Raw genomic sequence first — 16414 nt, 5'->3', positions numbered from 1 at the left:
TCTTCTTCTTCTTCTTCTTCTAGACTTCTCTGAGTTCGTGGGCACACAACATCCATCCACCCATCCAGCCACTGGATTGTCAACCATTATTGACACTAACTTCTATCTTCTTCTTTGCTTCTTCTTCTTCTTCTTCTAGACTTCTCTGAGTTCGTGGGCACACAACATCCATCCACCCATCCAGCCACTGGATTGTCAACCATTATTGACACTAACTTCTATCTTCTTCTTTGCTTCTTCTTCTTCTTCTTCTTCTTCTAGACTTCTCTGAATTCTTCTTCTTCTTCTAGACTTCTCTGAATTCGTGGGCGCAAACCATCTATCCACCCATCCAGCCACTGGATTGTCAACCATTATTGACACTAACTTCTATCTTCTTCTTTGCTTCTTCTTCTTCTTCTAGACTTCTCTGAATTCGTGGGCGCAAACCATCCATCCACCCATCCAGCCACTGGATTGTCAACCATTATTGACACTAACTTCTATCTTCTTCTTTGCTTCTTCTTCTTCTTCTTCTTCTTCTTTAGACTTCTCTGAATTCGTGGGCGCAAACCATCCATCCACCCATCCAGCCACGGGATTGTCAACCATTATTGACCCTAACTACTATCTTCTTCTTTGCTCCTTCTTCTTCTTCTCCTTCTTCTTCTTCTTCTTCTTCTAGACTTCTCTGAATTCGTGGGCGCAAACCATCCACCCATCCAGCCACTGGATTGTCAACCATTATTGACACTAACTTCTATCTTCTTCTTTGCTTCTTCTTCTTCTTTTTCTTCTTCTAGACTTCTCTGAATTCGTGGGCGCAAACCATCCATCCACCCATCCAGCCACTGGATTGTCAACCATTATTGACCCTAACTTCTATCTTCTTCTTTGCTTCTTCTTCTTCTTCTTCTTCTTCTAGACTTCTCTGAATTCGTGGGCGCAAACCATCCATCCACCCATCCAGCCATTGGATTGTCAACCATTATTGACACTAACTTCTATCTTCTTCTTTGCCTCTTCTTCTTCTTCTTCTTCTTCTAGACTTCCCTGAATTCGTGGGCGCAAACCATCCATCCACCCATCCAGCCACTGGATTGTCAACCATTATTGACCCTAACTTCTATCTTCTTCTTTGCTTCTTCTTCTTCTTCTTCTTCTTCTTCTTCTAGACTTCTCTGAATTCGTGGGCGCAAACCATCCATCCACCCATCCAGCCACTGGATTGTCAACCATTATTGACCCTAACTTCTATCGTCTTCTTTGCTTCTTCTTCTTTTTCTTCTTCTTCTTCTTCTTCTAGACTTCCCTGAATTCGTGGGCGCAAACCATCCATCCACCCATCCAGCCACTGGATTGTCAACCATTATTGACCCTAACTTCTATCTTCTTCTTTGCTTCTTCTTCTTCTTCTTCTTCTTCTAGACTTCTCTGAATTCGTGGGCGCAAACCATCCATGCACCCATCCAGCCACAGGATTGTCAACCATTATTTACCCTAACTTCTATCTTCTTCTTCTTCTTCTTCTTCTTCTTCTAGACTTCTCTGAGTTCGTGGGCACACAACATCCATCCACCCATCCAGCCACTGGATTGTCAACCATTATTGACCCTAACTTCTATCTTCTTCTTTGCTTCTTCTTCTTCTTCTTCTTCTTCTTCTAGACTTCTCTGAATTCGTGGGCGCAAACCATCCATCCACCCATCCAGCCACTGGATTGTCGACCATTATTGACCCTAACTTCTATAGTCTTCGTCTTCGTCTCCTTCTTCTTCTTCTACTTCTTCTTCTTCGTCTCCTTCTTCTTCTTCTTCTTCTTCTTCTTCTTCTTCTTCTTCTTCTTCTTCTTCAAAACAACAGACAACAGACAACAACTCTATAGACTTCTCTGAGTTCGTGGGCGCACACCATCCAGCTTTTTACTTCCATTGGATTGTCAACCATTATTGACCCTAACTTCTATCTTCTTCTTTGCTGCTTCTTCTTCTTCTTCTTCTTCTTCTTCTTCTTCTTCTAGACTTCTCTGAATTCGTGGGCGCAAACCATCCATCCACCCATCCAGCCACAGGATTGTCAACCATTATTGACCCTAACTTCTATCTTCTTCTTTGCTTCTTCTTCTTCTTCTTCTTCTTCTTCTAGACTTCTCTGAATTCGTGGGCGCAAACCATCCATCCACCTATCCAGCCACTGGATTGTCAACCATTATTGACACTAACTTCTATCTTCTTCTTTGCTTCTTCTTCTTCTTCTTCTTCTAGACTTCTCTGAATTCGTGGGCGCAAACCATCCATCCACCCATCCAGCCACTGGATTGTCAACCATTATTGACCCTAACTACTATCTTCTTCTATGCTTCTTCTTCTTCTTCTTCTTCTTCTTCTAGACTTCTCTGAGTTCGTGGGCGCAAACCATCCATCCACCCATCCAGCCACTGGATTGTCAACCATTATTGACACTAACTTCTATCTTCTTCTTTGCTCCTTCTTCTTCTTCTTCTTCTTCTTCTTCTAGACTTCTCTGAGTTCGTGGGCGCAAACCATCCATCCACCCATCCAGCCACTGGATTGTCAACCATTATTGACACTAACTTCTATCTTCTTCTTTGCTTCTTCTTCTTCTTCTTCTTCTTCTTCTAGACTTCTCTGAGTTCGTGGGCACACAACATCCATCCACCCATCCAGCCACTGGATTGTCAACCATTATTGACCCTAACTTCTATCTTCTTCTTTGCTTCTTCTTCTTCTTCTTCTAGACTTCTCTGAGTTCGTGGGCACACAACATCCATCCACCCATCCAGCCACTGGATTGTCAACCATTATTGACACTAACTTCTATCTTCTTCTTTGCTTCTTCTTCTTCTTCTTCTTCTTCTTCTTCTAGACTTCTCTGAATTCTTCTTCTTCTTCTAGACTTCTCTGAATTCGTGGGCGCAAACCATCTATCCACCCATCCAGCCACTGGATTGTCAACCATTATTGACACTAACTTCTATCTTCTTCTTTGCTTCTTCTTCTTCTTCTTCTTCTTCTTCTAGACTTCTCTGAATTCGTGGGCGCAAACCATCCATCCACCCATCCAGCCACGGGATTGTCAACCATTATTGACCGTAACTACTATCTTCTTCTTTGCTCCTTCTTCTTCTTCTCCTTCTTCTTCTTCTTCTTCTTCTTCTAGACTTCTCTGAATTCGTGGGCGCAAACCATCCATCCACCCATCCAGCCACTGGATTGTCAACCATTATTGACCCTAACTTCTATCTTCTTCTTTGCTTCTTCTTCTTCTTCTTCTTCTTCTTCTAGACTTCTCTGAATTCGTGGGCGCAAACCATCCACCCATCCAGCCACTGGATTGTCAACCATTATTGACACTAACTTCTATCTTCTTCTTTGCTTCTTCTTCTTCTTTTTCTTCTTCTAGACTTCTCTGAATTCGTGGGCGCAAACCATCCATCCACCCATCCAGCCACTGGATTGTCAACCATTATTGACACTATCTTCTATCTTCTTCTTTGCCTCTTCTTCTTCTTCTTCTTCTTCTTCTAGACTTCCCTGAATTCGTGGGCGCAAACCATCCATCCACCCATCCAGCCACTGGATTGTCAACCATTATTGACCCTAACTTCTATCTTCTTCTTTGCTTCTTCTTCTTCTTCTTCTTCTTCTTCTTCTTCTTCTTCTAGACTTCTCTGAATTCGTGGGCGCAAACCATCCATCCACCCATCCAGCCACTGGATTGTCAACCATTATTGACCCTAACTTCTATCGTCTTCTTTGCTTCTTCTTCTTTTTCTTCTTCTTCTTCTTCTTCTAGACTTCCCTGAATTCGTGGGCGCAAACCATCCATCCACCCATCCAGCCACTGGATTGTCAACCATTATTGACCCTAACTTCTATCTTCTTCTTTGCTTCTTCTTCTTCTTCTTCTTCTAGACTTCTCTGAATTCGTGGGCGCAAACCATCCATGCACCCATCCAGCCACAGGATTGTCAACCATTATTGACCCTAACTTCTATCTTCTTCTTCTTCTTCTTCTAGACTTCTCTGAGTTCGTGGGCACACAACATCCATCCACCCATCCAGCCACTGGATTGTCAACCATTATTGACCCTAACTTCTATCTTCTTCTTTGCTTCTTCTTCTTCTTCTTCTTCTTCTTCTAGACTTCTCTGAATTCGTGGGCGCAAACCATCCATCCACCCATCCAGCCACTGGATTGTCAACCATTATTGACCCTAACTTCTATCTTCTTCTTTGCTCCTTCTTCTTCTTCTTCTTCTTCTTCTTCTTCTTCTAGACTTCTCTGAGTTCGTGGGCACACAACATCCATCCACCCATCCAGCCACTGGATTGTCAACCATTATTGACACTAACATATCTTCTTCTTTGCTTCTTCTTCTTCTTCTTCTTCTTCTTCTTCTTCTTCTTCTAGACTTCTCTGAATTCGTGGGCGCAAACCATCCATGCACCCATCCAGCCACTGGATTGTCAACCATTATTGACACTAACTTCTATCTTCTTCTTCTTCTTGAAAATTACAGACACTTCTTCTTCTTCTTCTTCTAGACTTCTCTGAATTCGTGGGCGCAAACCATCCATGCACCCATCCAGCCACTGGATTGTCAACCATTATTGACACTAACTTCTATCTTCTTCTTCTTCTTGAAAATTACAGACAACGACTCTATCGACTTCTCTGAATTCGTGGGCGCGTACCAGAAGCACCGCATGGACAAGGACGCCCAGAGAGAGCAGATGATGGAGTGTCTTGCGAAGGTGTTCGGGAAGGAGTGCGACCACATCGACATCAAACACGTGCAGTCGCTCATCGCCGGCATGGAGAAACAGCGCAGCACGCTCACCGACGACGACATCCACAGATTCTGCGACGAGATCGACACGAACCACAACGGCAAGATCGAGCGATCAGGTCAGTTTGGTATTAGAATTAGTAGGGATTTAAAAAAGTTTAAAAGCCGCTGGCACTAGTTTCAAAAAGGCGTTTTGCTTTTCCTTCTTATCCTTGTTTTTTTTGTGTTTTTTTCAGTTGGGGGGGGGGGGGGGGGGGGGTTCGGGGAAGAGGTTTTTTCCGGGGTGTGTGTGTGTGTGTTTTGTTTGGGGGTTTTTAAAAATTGTTTTGCGTAAATTTAATTAGTAGGGATTTAAAAGTTTAAAGGGACAGTCCTGAGTTTACAACCATTGTAAAATGTTTCCGACCAATACAGCCTTTTCGATTATGTAACATGTATACAAATTAAATACATTTTCTTATTTAGAACATCAGTGTCTGTATTTATAAGGTGTTTGCTGTTGTCCTAATGCTCGTACATGTATAGTAGTCCAAACCGAATTTTACCTCCCAATAATTTTGTACATACGAAAAAATATATATCACAAATTAAGAAAAAACGGAGTGCTACAAGCATTAGTATACGACCGCAAACACATTCGATATACAGACACTGGTATTCTTCGGGGAGGAGGGAGGGAGGGATTTTTGTTTAGGGTGGAGTGGGTGTTTTGGGGTTTTTTTTTTTTTTTTTTTTTTTTGGGTGGGGGGGGGAGGGATTTGTGTAAATTTCATTTTTGAGCTACCTAAAACTTTAAAGTCTAGACTCAAGTTTCTAATGACGTCACATGATTGCAACTTGTATGGCATTGCCATGGTGTTAACGTCCTAGACTCTATTACAGTCTTGAGTCAAAACTCTAAAAATTCTATAAGCCAAAAGTTAAAACTTAAGTAAAATATTACAAATACATTAATGTGGCCGTTTTTTCATTTGAGCGGTCTTTGGCGCGGTGCAGGCGCAGAACGTGGTAAACGGACGCAATAAAAAGTGATTCTACATGTATCAATAAAAATATTTCCATATGACCAGAACGATTTTTAGTAACCGCGCCCGCTCAGCGTCAAAAAAAATAAATAATAATAATAATTTTTTTTAATAATAATAATAATAAAAACAAAATAATAATAATAATAATAAAAATTTTAAAATGCGCAATGGTTAAATATATCTGTAATAGCTAAAATGTCGAGTAAGCGACTTTAAACTTTCGTAGCCTCGCTTATCCTGTTTATTCTAGTATACGTGTTCGAGATTAAAATTTTGGGACAGTATCCCAGTTGAATACTAACATTTCAAAATCTGGTATCCCACCTAAGAATTTAGTATCCCACTTAAATGAAATTTATAAATAACGTCGTAACAAACTTGGACGACACTGTTCTCGTTCCCAGTCTTTTACAACGCCGCAATCGAAATCGCAGAATTCGTGAAATTTGCATTCAAACGGAATCTATTTTTGAATAATACTAACATAAATTAATATTTAGCAGTAATTTATATGTTTCTGACATTGTTAATGATAAACCTACCTGTATTAATTTTCTGCAGATGTGGAATCAATATCTCAATTAAAATTTGAAGAGAAGAAACATCCAACAAAAACAATAGCGACTTAGCGGTTCCCAGTCTATTGCTACGCTGCTATTGCTCCAGTGTAGCATTAGAGTGGGTACGAGTTGGGGAGATATTGTTACGGCATAGCATTATACTGAGTATGAGCTCAAAAATACTGTAACTTAACTTCACCAGTAAATGAAGACTTACACTGTTTATCGAAAAATAAAAACGCAGGAGGATTTTTAAAAATCCAACAATATTATATGGTATCCCAGTGGGATACTGGGTTCTTGAAGTCTGGTATCATAAATTAAATTCTGGTATCCTCGGGATATCGGGATACCGATAGTCTCGAACACTGCGTTTCTAAGGACGGTTACGTAGTAGGGGTATCAAGACAAGGCTAATCGCAGTCTTGAGAAATATAACATTATATTATAAGACGTACTAAAGGCGCGGTAATACGATGGGACTTTTGTTAACGAGCTGACCAGTGTAATGTTAAAGTTAACTACAGCACATTGATTTATTAATTATCGGCTAGCCTATTGGATGTCAAACATTTAGTTATTTTGACATATAGTCTTAGAAAGGAAACCCGCTACATTTTTCCATTAGTTGCAAGGGATCTTTTATATGCACTATTCCACAGACAGGATAGCACATACCACAACCTTTGATAAATCAGTCGTGGCGCATTGGCTGGAACGAGAAAAAGCCCAATGGGCCTACCGACGTGGACCGATCCGAGACCGACCGCGCATCACTGGGCTACGTTTCGCCCGTGAATTACAATAATTATTGAATGTGATGAATATATATATACGCCAAACAAAATATTAAACACATTGGTGTGCGTGTGTGCGTGCGTGCGTACGTGTGTGTTTTGGGGTCGGGTTATGTTTTGTTTGGGGTGGGGGTTTTTTTTAGGGGGAGGGGGTTGGGGGGATGTTTGTTGGTGTTCTTTTATTTTGTTTTGTGTTGTCATAACTAATTTGACTTATCTATCTATATATTTTATCTTAATCAGTTGCTGGTTTTATTTTTCAGAATTAGCGGACAGATTATGCGGAATAAAAGGCAATTAGAAATACCTCTTAACTTTTCCCAATCATCGACAACATCTACATCATCAACATCTTACATCGTAATCATCCTCCGTTGACGTGTGCAAAACAGGGGTTCCAAGAAGACATACTATCACATCATGCCAGACCGGAAGTCTCTATCACCAACTACGTGTTGCAATGCCAAGACAACGTTACTCTTCTTTTTCTAACGGTTGTTTTGCAGTTGACACGTCACAGTGACATGTGACGTAGGAGAAAAATGTATTGAAAGACTGTTTGTTTATAAAGTTATAGGACATTATTTGGACATATGTAGTAGGCGACTGGTTGTGTGTGTTTTAATCAATCGTAATAGAAAACCAGTTCATTAAAGGGTGGTTCTTCATTACAAAATGTTTACAAGTGTACAAACTGTACTCTCTTTTTTTGGTACCTCCTACCCTCTGTTCTAAAATCATAGGCTGGGCGGGGGATGGGGGGGGGGGGGGGGGGGGGGGGGGGATTTAATACCTCTCAACTCTGAAAATGATACATCGGTTCCCCTTTTAAATGGCGAATTCTTTTGACGTGTGCTGTATCACAAAACATTATTTTCTTTCTTCTGGCTCAACAGAAGAAATTTCGGACTTGGTGGCGTGGAAAAAAATACAAACAATGATTATCATTAAAACAATAAAGGGCTCTGTTATTTTGATGTAGCAAGTGGTTGGTGCTGCCCTGTTAATCTTGTTTACTTAGGATTTTTTTATAAAATTTGTTCAGTTGTGAGTGGGTTTTTTCATGTTTTACAGAGGTGAATCCAAAATGGGACCAGTGGACCCATTCCCCTTAAAAATATCCCCTCTTAATTTTTGTCTCATTACAATGTCCTTTTCTCGGCAGCCCACCCTCACAAAGTATTTTTTGGATCAGGCCCTGGTTTTTTTTTTTTTCTGCTATTTTAATACTAAGCTGGGCAAGCTGTAACAAATAAATCTCGATATAGAATTTTGAAATGATTGCGTACACGAGTAAATAAGTCTTTGTTTTCTGTATTCATAGTACCGACTTGAAACAGGTTTTATAAATTTCTAGGCTGGTTGATATTTAACTGTTTTGTATTTGTTTTCGTTTATTTACTGTTTTTTAGTAGATGTGTCAAAGAATAAAGAGTATTAAGATGGCTGTGATATATCATGACGTATAACATATAGTGACGTATGATGCATATCGTGACGTATGCTCTATGGTGACGTATGCTTTATCATGACGTAAGATATATCGTGATATATGATACGTATTATATTACGTGTTTTATGACCTATAGTGACGTCGTCCTTTAAAAAGTGACCCTGTCTTGGACACATCCACTGGGAAATCGCGGAGAATGTGCCGAAGACAGTCGTGCTTGAACTTTCAGTGGATGTAAGCTCGAGTCAAAAGGTTGACTGGTTGATTTAAAAAGTTTAAAAAGTAACTTCTGTGTATCATGTTCTGTTGTCTCAAACGAATCGTGCGTTTATGTTTTGTTCTGACCACCGGATGTTTTCAAACATTCATCTTTATATGTACTTTCCACCAAGTAACATGAAGCCTCCGTTTTAACCAAGCAAGTGCATTAGCTATGGGTTGTTGGTTTTTTGGTTAATACAGGTTTTTGACTGGACAGTGTCCACTGTCTACCAGACCCCTGTTTCAATAAATTGTGAACCACCAGGCTAAAGGTTCATACACAGTTTAGAAACGTACACGCAGGGCCGTAGCTAGCGGAAGGAGGAGGGGGAGTTGCCCCCCCCCCCCCCCCCCCCCCGTAGAAAAAATCCGGAAAGCATTATAGAAACTTAACGAAAATTCTCTTCTTACCCGTTTAAGGAGTTTTAGACTATTAACTACTAAGTTACCCCCCCCCCCCCTCCCAAACAATTTTTTTTAGCTACTACCCTGACATGACTAGTTGAAAACAGAACTAAGTCCTTTTTTCCAGCTTGTGTGTCCTTTAACCCTTGTATTTGTTTGTGAGAATTGGAACAGAGCGCGCTTAGTGTTAAAATGATCAATTTCTAAATTTCAAGCGATCAAAGGGTGTTTAAGTCATGTGTCTAACATGCACATAGATTTTTAATATGATGTCACATACATTTAGTTTGGTTCATGTGGAGTTCACTCATAACATGAAACATACAAGTTTTGGACTGGTACAAATACGACAAGAAGAAACCCAACACCCCTATCCAAAAAACATAGAAGTTTTCCGATGGGTCTGTCGGGTTGTTTTTATTGTAGTAGTTATACTAGTCCCTAGCATGCAAGTTTAATGGCAACAGATTGAGGAAAATGTGCTTATTTTAGATAAAGAGTTTGGCGTCAGTTGTCAACCATCAGAAAGTGAATGTTTTAAAACTATCGCACTCTAGCGCTTTGTTTCACAGAGGCAGACCAGGGTAGATAACTCTGGAGATAAGTCCTCTTTTTTTGTCAATTTTAAGAATATTAATTCATTGCTATGTCGTTTTTAGCTTCCACCGCCAGCATTATTAGCCAAAATAATGTTAACAGTATTGTGAAAATAACAACTCCAGAATGCTACAACTACTTTCATAGTGCAGTGTATATGTGTTTACCGACGCAGTATATTATGACTATTATTATTATTATTATTACTATTATTATATATTTATCTATTCCTGTTACGCACATAGTGTGTTTGATAAATTCAGGTTATATTGCACTTTTAACATTGTTACTGTGATATGCAGTTATCGTTCGGAGCGTTTCGGCTCATTCCGTAGTTTATGACGGACACACACGAAGTGTTGACGTTATTTTAGACGGAAACACCCGAAGTAATGACGAGGTTTACGGAAACATACGAAGTTGACATGAATTGTTGACTGCCGTGGATATTAATTATTAACGGGACAACCCGAAATGTCGACTTCTTTGAATATGATTGTAAGAAAAAAAAAGGTTTTTAAGAACTTACTTCAGAGTGAAAGACTCGAAATGCTCCAAATGGTATTTGTTTTAATACATATATATATTTATATATTTATAAGCTAGTTTCATTTCATCTTCGCTTTCCAGTATTGTGTGTATATATGTTCTGCATGTTTACTTTACATTGATCAGAGGTTTCCGATGAATTTGTTTCTCATATCGTGATGTTTCTTTTAAGTTGATTTCAAACACGTGCGTGTCGTCGTTTTGTACATTTAAATCTTAAAATTGCTAATTTTATTGCCACCAAAGTATTGATGGTTTCAGTTGCAATTTATCACATATTTCTAGCTTTTTATTATATCTAATAGCAAAGGAGATGATCACCTGATAATCGATCATGAAAGCAATAACGACTGCCTAAAACATCCTTTGGACTCTGCCCTGTGCAGAAGTACGATGGTGATAATGAAATACGGTTTTTTCGTTCAGAATTATAAAAGACATATTTGAGAGTCCATACATACTGATCGTCTGGTGCTGCGCCTATACATAAGAAATTACGGTAACTTGTAGCTGGTGATACCGAAGGTTACAGTTTCAAAAACATAAAACGATGAAATCATTTGAACAATATATATATATATATATATATATATATATATATATATATATATATATATATATATATATATATATATATATATTAAATTAAAGGAAAACGGCTTTTTTAAATGTAAAATAATTGAGATTTGAGATTTCGTTTAGGTTTAACACTATCATGAGATTACTCAACATTTACTTCATTATTTTATGCATTAACATCATTTTAAAAAAAAGCATTATATTGGCCAAAATAACAAATGACAAAATAACGGTCATGTATATGACTATAACCTTATATTTTAAGGAACTATTGGAAATGAAAACATTTTCTTTATTGATGTAAGACTGACTAACAATTTGCAACTTTTTCTGTATCTTTATTATTCATAATGTAATAGCCAGATATCAATTAGATATGAACATAGTGTACATACTATAGTACATAACAGATAGATATTTTGATTCTAGTAAATTAAATTTTTAATTTGTATTCCATATATGCACTGCTATAAATATATACATATCATTATATTTAGCTCAGTTCATTATTTTAGGTTTACAGTGTTCACATAAGTATTTACAGTAACTTCACCATAAACAATGTTCACATAGAGATCATCAAAATGTGTTAAAAATCCTTCAATTTTAAAAAACTTTTAAAGAACGAAAACAATTTTTTAAACATATTTCGTGGATTTTTTTTTATTCAATGTTGTATTTGTCTTTAAATATTTTTGTATACATTTAACAGTATTTGACATCAAAACATGTTTTGAAAAAAAGAAAAAAGAAATTGTTTTAAAGCAATAAACAAACAACAATGTTTAAGTAATTGCACTGCCTATATTACAGGCGCAGATCCTTGCTAGTTTCACCTCGTGAAAATAGACACTAAGTTTAGTTAATCTACAAACCTGCAACACACATTTGGATACGGTTATCACAGAGAGAAGCTAAAGTCTGTGATGTTTAAACGAATAACAAGAGCTTGTTACTATAACTATTACTTCTTAGACGAACGTGCGTTTTTAGAATTATGAAAAATGCATTTTGGGGTATTGCAAAAACAGGTGTACGAAATTGAATATTCTAAATAATAAAATGTAAATACTTCTAATTTAAATGATTAAAAACGGCTTTAATAGTAGAAAATATGTCGTAGTGTTTAAAAACTAGAGTCTGTCACTTTAAAACCCCCAACTACAGATTTTGGCGTCAAGTAAACATTTGTACTATATTATATTATATATTATATTTATTACTGGGATGGAAAGTTTCGTTTTTGTTTTTCGCATGTGAGTTTCCAACACTTCTTGTAACCGTTTATATTTTCAAAAGAGATTTAACCTATGCAATTTGATGTTAATTTGAAGAAACAAAACTTTATTTACACTGCGAATCTGTTAACAAAAAAGTTACACGTTTTGGTATTGATTTAAAACTTAATATACTTTTATGTTAATTTTAACATTATTCATTATTGAGTTACATATCAATTTATAAGTTCGTTTTTGACGCAAACAGACTATAGTGAACATTGCTGGGAGAATACTGGCTATATAGTATTATATATACATACGTAAAGACATACAAAGCTAACATATTCGAGATTTTGTACAATTCAATTAAGTATTTCCACGGCGTACATTGTGATAGTAAAATTCCTGCCAAATCTGTTTTTATTCTGTTATTTTGTAATAAAAGTGAAATAAATATCTGATTCTTATCACAATATAGACCTTTGTTGTTCATTTGTGTTTGTGTATTTAGGTAATTCCACCTCCACTATGAAAATAAGACGCTGTAGCATTGGAACGGGATATCTAAGAAATTCGATTCGTTATAGACAGCAGTAAAAGTTAAATTTAGTTTTTTTTAACGACACCACTAGAGCACATTGGTTTATTAAGCATCGGCTATTGGATGTCAAACATTTGACATAGTCTAAGAGAGGAAACCCGATACATTTTTTCATTAGTAGCAAGGGATCTTTTTTATGCACGATCCCACAGACAGGATAGCATCTTAGCACATGCCACAACCTTTGATATGCCAGTCGTGGTGCACTGGCTGGAACGAGAAATAACGGAGCAAGTATCGACAATCCAACACGAAAAACACATGTTACTGGGTGTCAAACAAAGGTATCGATTCCCGTCGGTGGACCCATTGGGCTATTTTTCGCTCCAGCCAGTGCTCCACAACTGGTGTAACAAAGGCTGTGGTATGTACTATCCTGTCTGTGGGATGGTGCATATAAAAGATCTCTAACTGCTAATCGAAAAGAGTAGCCCATGAAGTGGCGACAGCGGGTTTCCTCGATCATTATTTGTAAGGTTCTTAATCATATAACCGTAAATGAAAGAGTTATTTTAAACAGTGGTGACCTCAAGAACCCTTGGTGAAAGATTTAAGTACATAGAGAATATTTCTCGTGTATCCATTAAATAGCAACCGGCTCAATGTCAATAACATTTATGGAGATACAATTCATTATCAAACTGTGACGTCACATGGAAACTCTAAATACAATTCTTAAGACAAAATAAATTTTTTTGGTCATTATACAAATTTGAGATTGTGCCTTTAAATCAGTTTTTTATATTTATTTATTTATTTATTTTATTTTAATATTAATATTTTTAATAATTAATATTTACATCACTCAGTGATAGTGATACATTAACTGAGACTATGACGCACTTTTATTTACTTATAACCGAAAAATCATCAAAGGTAAGGGAAGTAACCTACTTAGTAGGTAAACAGTTCAAAGAAGTGGTCTCCCTTTAACCAGCACACTAAGAACACTAAGAACGAATTCAAGGGTTATTTCTTTAAAACTTCAAAAGGAGTTAGTTTGGTAATTTCGACATTAAGTCTTAGAGAGGAAACCTGCTACATTTTGCCATCAGTAGCAAGGAATCTTTTATATGCACAATCCCCCAGAAAGGATAACACATACCACGGCCTTTGATATACCAATCGCGGTGCACTGGTTGAAATGAGAATTAGCCCAATGGGTCCACTGACGGGGATCGATCCCAAACCGACTGGCCACGCATCAAGCGAGTGTTTTACCACTGGGCAACGTCCCGCCCACAACCTCAAAATAAAAGGAGAGGGGGGGGGGGGGTATGAGAGAGGAGGGGAATTGTTTTAGATACACGAAACAGAGAGAGTTGCAGTTTTGTTTAACGACGCCACTAAAACACATTGATTAATTGATCATCAGCTATTGGATGTCAAACATTTGGTAATTCTGACACGTAGTCATCAGAAGAAACCCGCTATATTTTTCTTAATGCAGCAAGGGATCTTTTATATACACTTTCCCACAGACAGTAAAGGACATATCGCTGCCTTTGAACAGTTGTTGTGCACTGGTTCTAACGAGAAAAAATGCCAGTCACTTGAATGAATCCACCGAGGTGTTTTGATCCTGCAACGCAAGCACCTCAAGCAAGCGCTCAACCGACTGGACTAAATCCCGCCCCGAGAGAGAGAGAGAGAGAGAGAGAGAGAGAGAGAGAGAGAGAGAGAGAGAGAGAGAGAGAGAGAGAGAGAGAGAGAGAGAGAGAGAGAGAGAGAGAGAGAGAGAGGGAGAGAGGAGGGAGGCGGGGAGTGAGAGAGAGAGAGAGAGAGAGAGAGAGAGAGAGAGAGAGAGAGAGAGAGAGAGAGAGAAACCCGCAGCAAGGAATCTGTTATGTATGCACTTTCCCATAGACGGTAGATACAACCAACCTGTGGTATGCCAGTTGTGGAACACTGGTTGATACGGGAATAAACCCCTAGTTCGTAGTAAGGATTGTTGGATAAGCCTCCCACAGAGCTTAGCATTAAACGCAGAGATTAAAACTACTAAAATAGATATTAATTAGGAAGTGTGGTCCATGTTAATCTGAACGAGAGGACTAAAGGCTCATATCGACTAGATGCGTGAGGTGTGTGTGCGCTCCGATTGTGGCGTGTGATGAATCTGCGGCTTGCGTTTGGGGCATACACACCATGTACGATTAGTTCATTGTGACTGGCCGTATGTGTTTTGTAGATGCACGCATCGAACGTATCCAATCTAAACGCTCTCATTCAAACTAATGTATTTCAATTTCTTCTTTTGTCACACAGATACACACACATACAGACACACACAGAGACACACGTACACACACATACACACAAACACACACATTTATACACATACATATGCACACACACATACATACACATACATACACACACCCAAACACACACCCAAACACACACACACGCACACACATACACATACATACATACATACACACACACTCACACAGACACACACACACAAACACACACACCCACCCACACACACACACACACACACTCACACAAACACACTTTCACACAGACATACACACACAGACACACACCCAAACACCCACCCACAGACACCCACATACACACACACACACACACACACACATATATATATATATATATATATATATATATATATATATATATATATATATATATATATATATATATATATATATATATATATCACACGCGCGCGTACACACATATATATATATATATATATACACATATATACACACACACAGTCACACGCGCGCGCATACACACACACGCATACACACACACACGCATACACACACACACACACCCCCAACAGGTTCATTCCCTCAAACCCACTTATCCCACCCACCCCCACCCCCACCCCCCACCCCCCACCCCCCCCCCCCCCACCAGATCATCAAACTGGCAGCGCCCTCTAACATGCGAATATGTTCCGTGGGTCCCGTGGAAACAAGAAAATACTCCAATTCTTACAGATTTGATTTGAATTTTACACTTACTAAATTACAATGTACAAATACATAGTTAACATACTTAAGCTACATCGACCGGCCTCTGTGGTGTCGTGGTTTAACCGTCGGACATAAGACTGGTAGGAACTGGGTTCGCAGCCCAGTACCGGCTCCTACCCAGAACGAGTTTTAACGACTCAGTGGATAGGTGTAAGACCAGTACACCGACTTTACTCTCACCAACTACACAAGCAAAGTAACTGTCCTGGACAGTCAACCCAGATAGTTGAGGTGTGTGTGTCCAGGACAGCGTGTTTGAACCTTAATTGGATATAAGCACGAAAATAAGCACGAAATAAGTTGAAATGAATGAATGAATAAATGAATGAATGAACGACTAGCTGCTATACCAATTGACACTGGACAGCTCGTTAACACAAGTCCCACCGTCTTACCGCGCCTTTAGCACGTCATATTATAAAATTTACCGACCAATGTTATATATTTCTCAAAAATGCGATTGGACTTGTTATGAGTCTCGATACCCCTACTACGTAACCGCCCTTAGAAACGTATACTAGAATAAACAGGACAAGTGAGGCTACCGAAGGTGAAGGC

General features: G+C 38.5%; 1 protein-coding gene across 1 annotated transcript in view; it reads left to right on the top strand.

The window, feature by feature from the left end:
• Nucleotides 1–9248, top strand: part of LOC121377159 (neurofilament medium polypeptide-like) — a 49125-nt gene extending 39877 nt beyond the window's left edge. Inside the window, exons 5-6 of the mRNA XM_041505064.1 lie at nucleotides 4657–4911; nucleotides 7441–9248. Of these exons, the coding sequence (XP_041360998.1) occupies nucleotides 4657–4911; nucleotides 7441–7478 (293 nt within the window). The 3' untranslated portion in view covers nucleotides 7479–9248. The remainder of the gene's footprint in view (nucleotides 1–4656; nucleotides 4912–7440) is intronic.
• The last annotated feature ends 7166 nt before the right edge of the window (nucleotides 9249–16414 follow it).

The sequence above is a fragment of the Gigantopelta aegis genome, chromosome 7 (assembly GCF_016097555.1).
Source record: "Gigantopelta aegis isolate Gae_Host chromosome 7, Gae_host_genome, whole genome shotgun sequence".
Lineage (NCBI taxonomy): Eukaryota > Metazoa > Mollusca > Gastropoda > Neomphalida > Peltospiridae > Gigantopelta > Gigantopelta aegis.
This window is presented reverse-complemented; position numbering and strand designations above follow the sequence as displayed.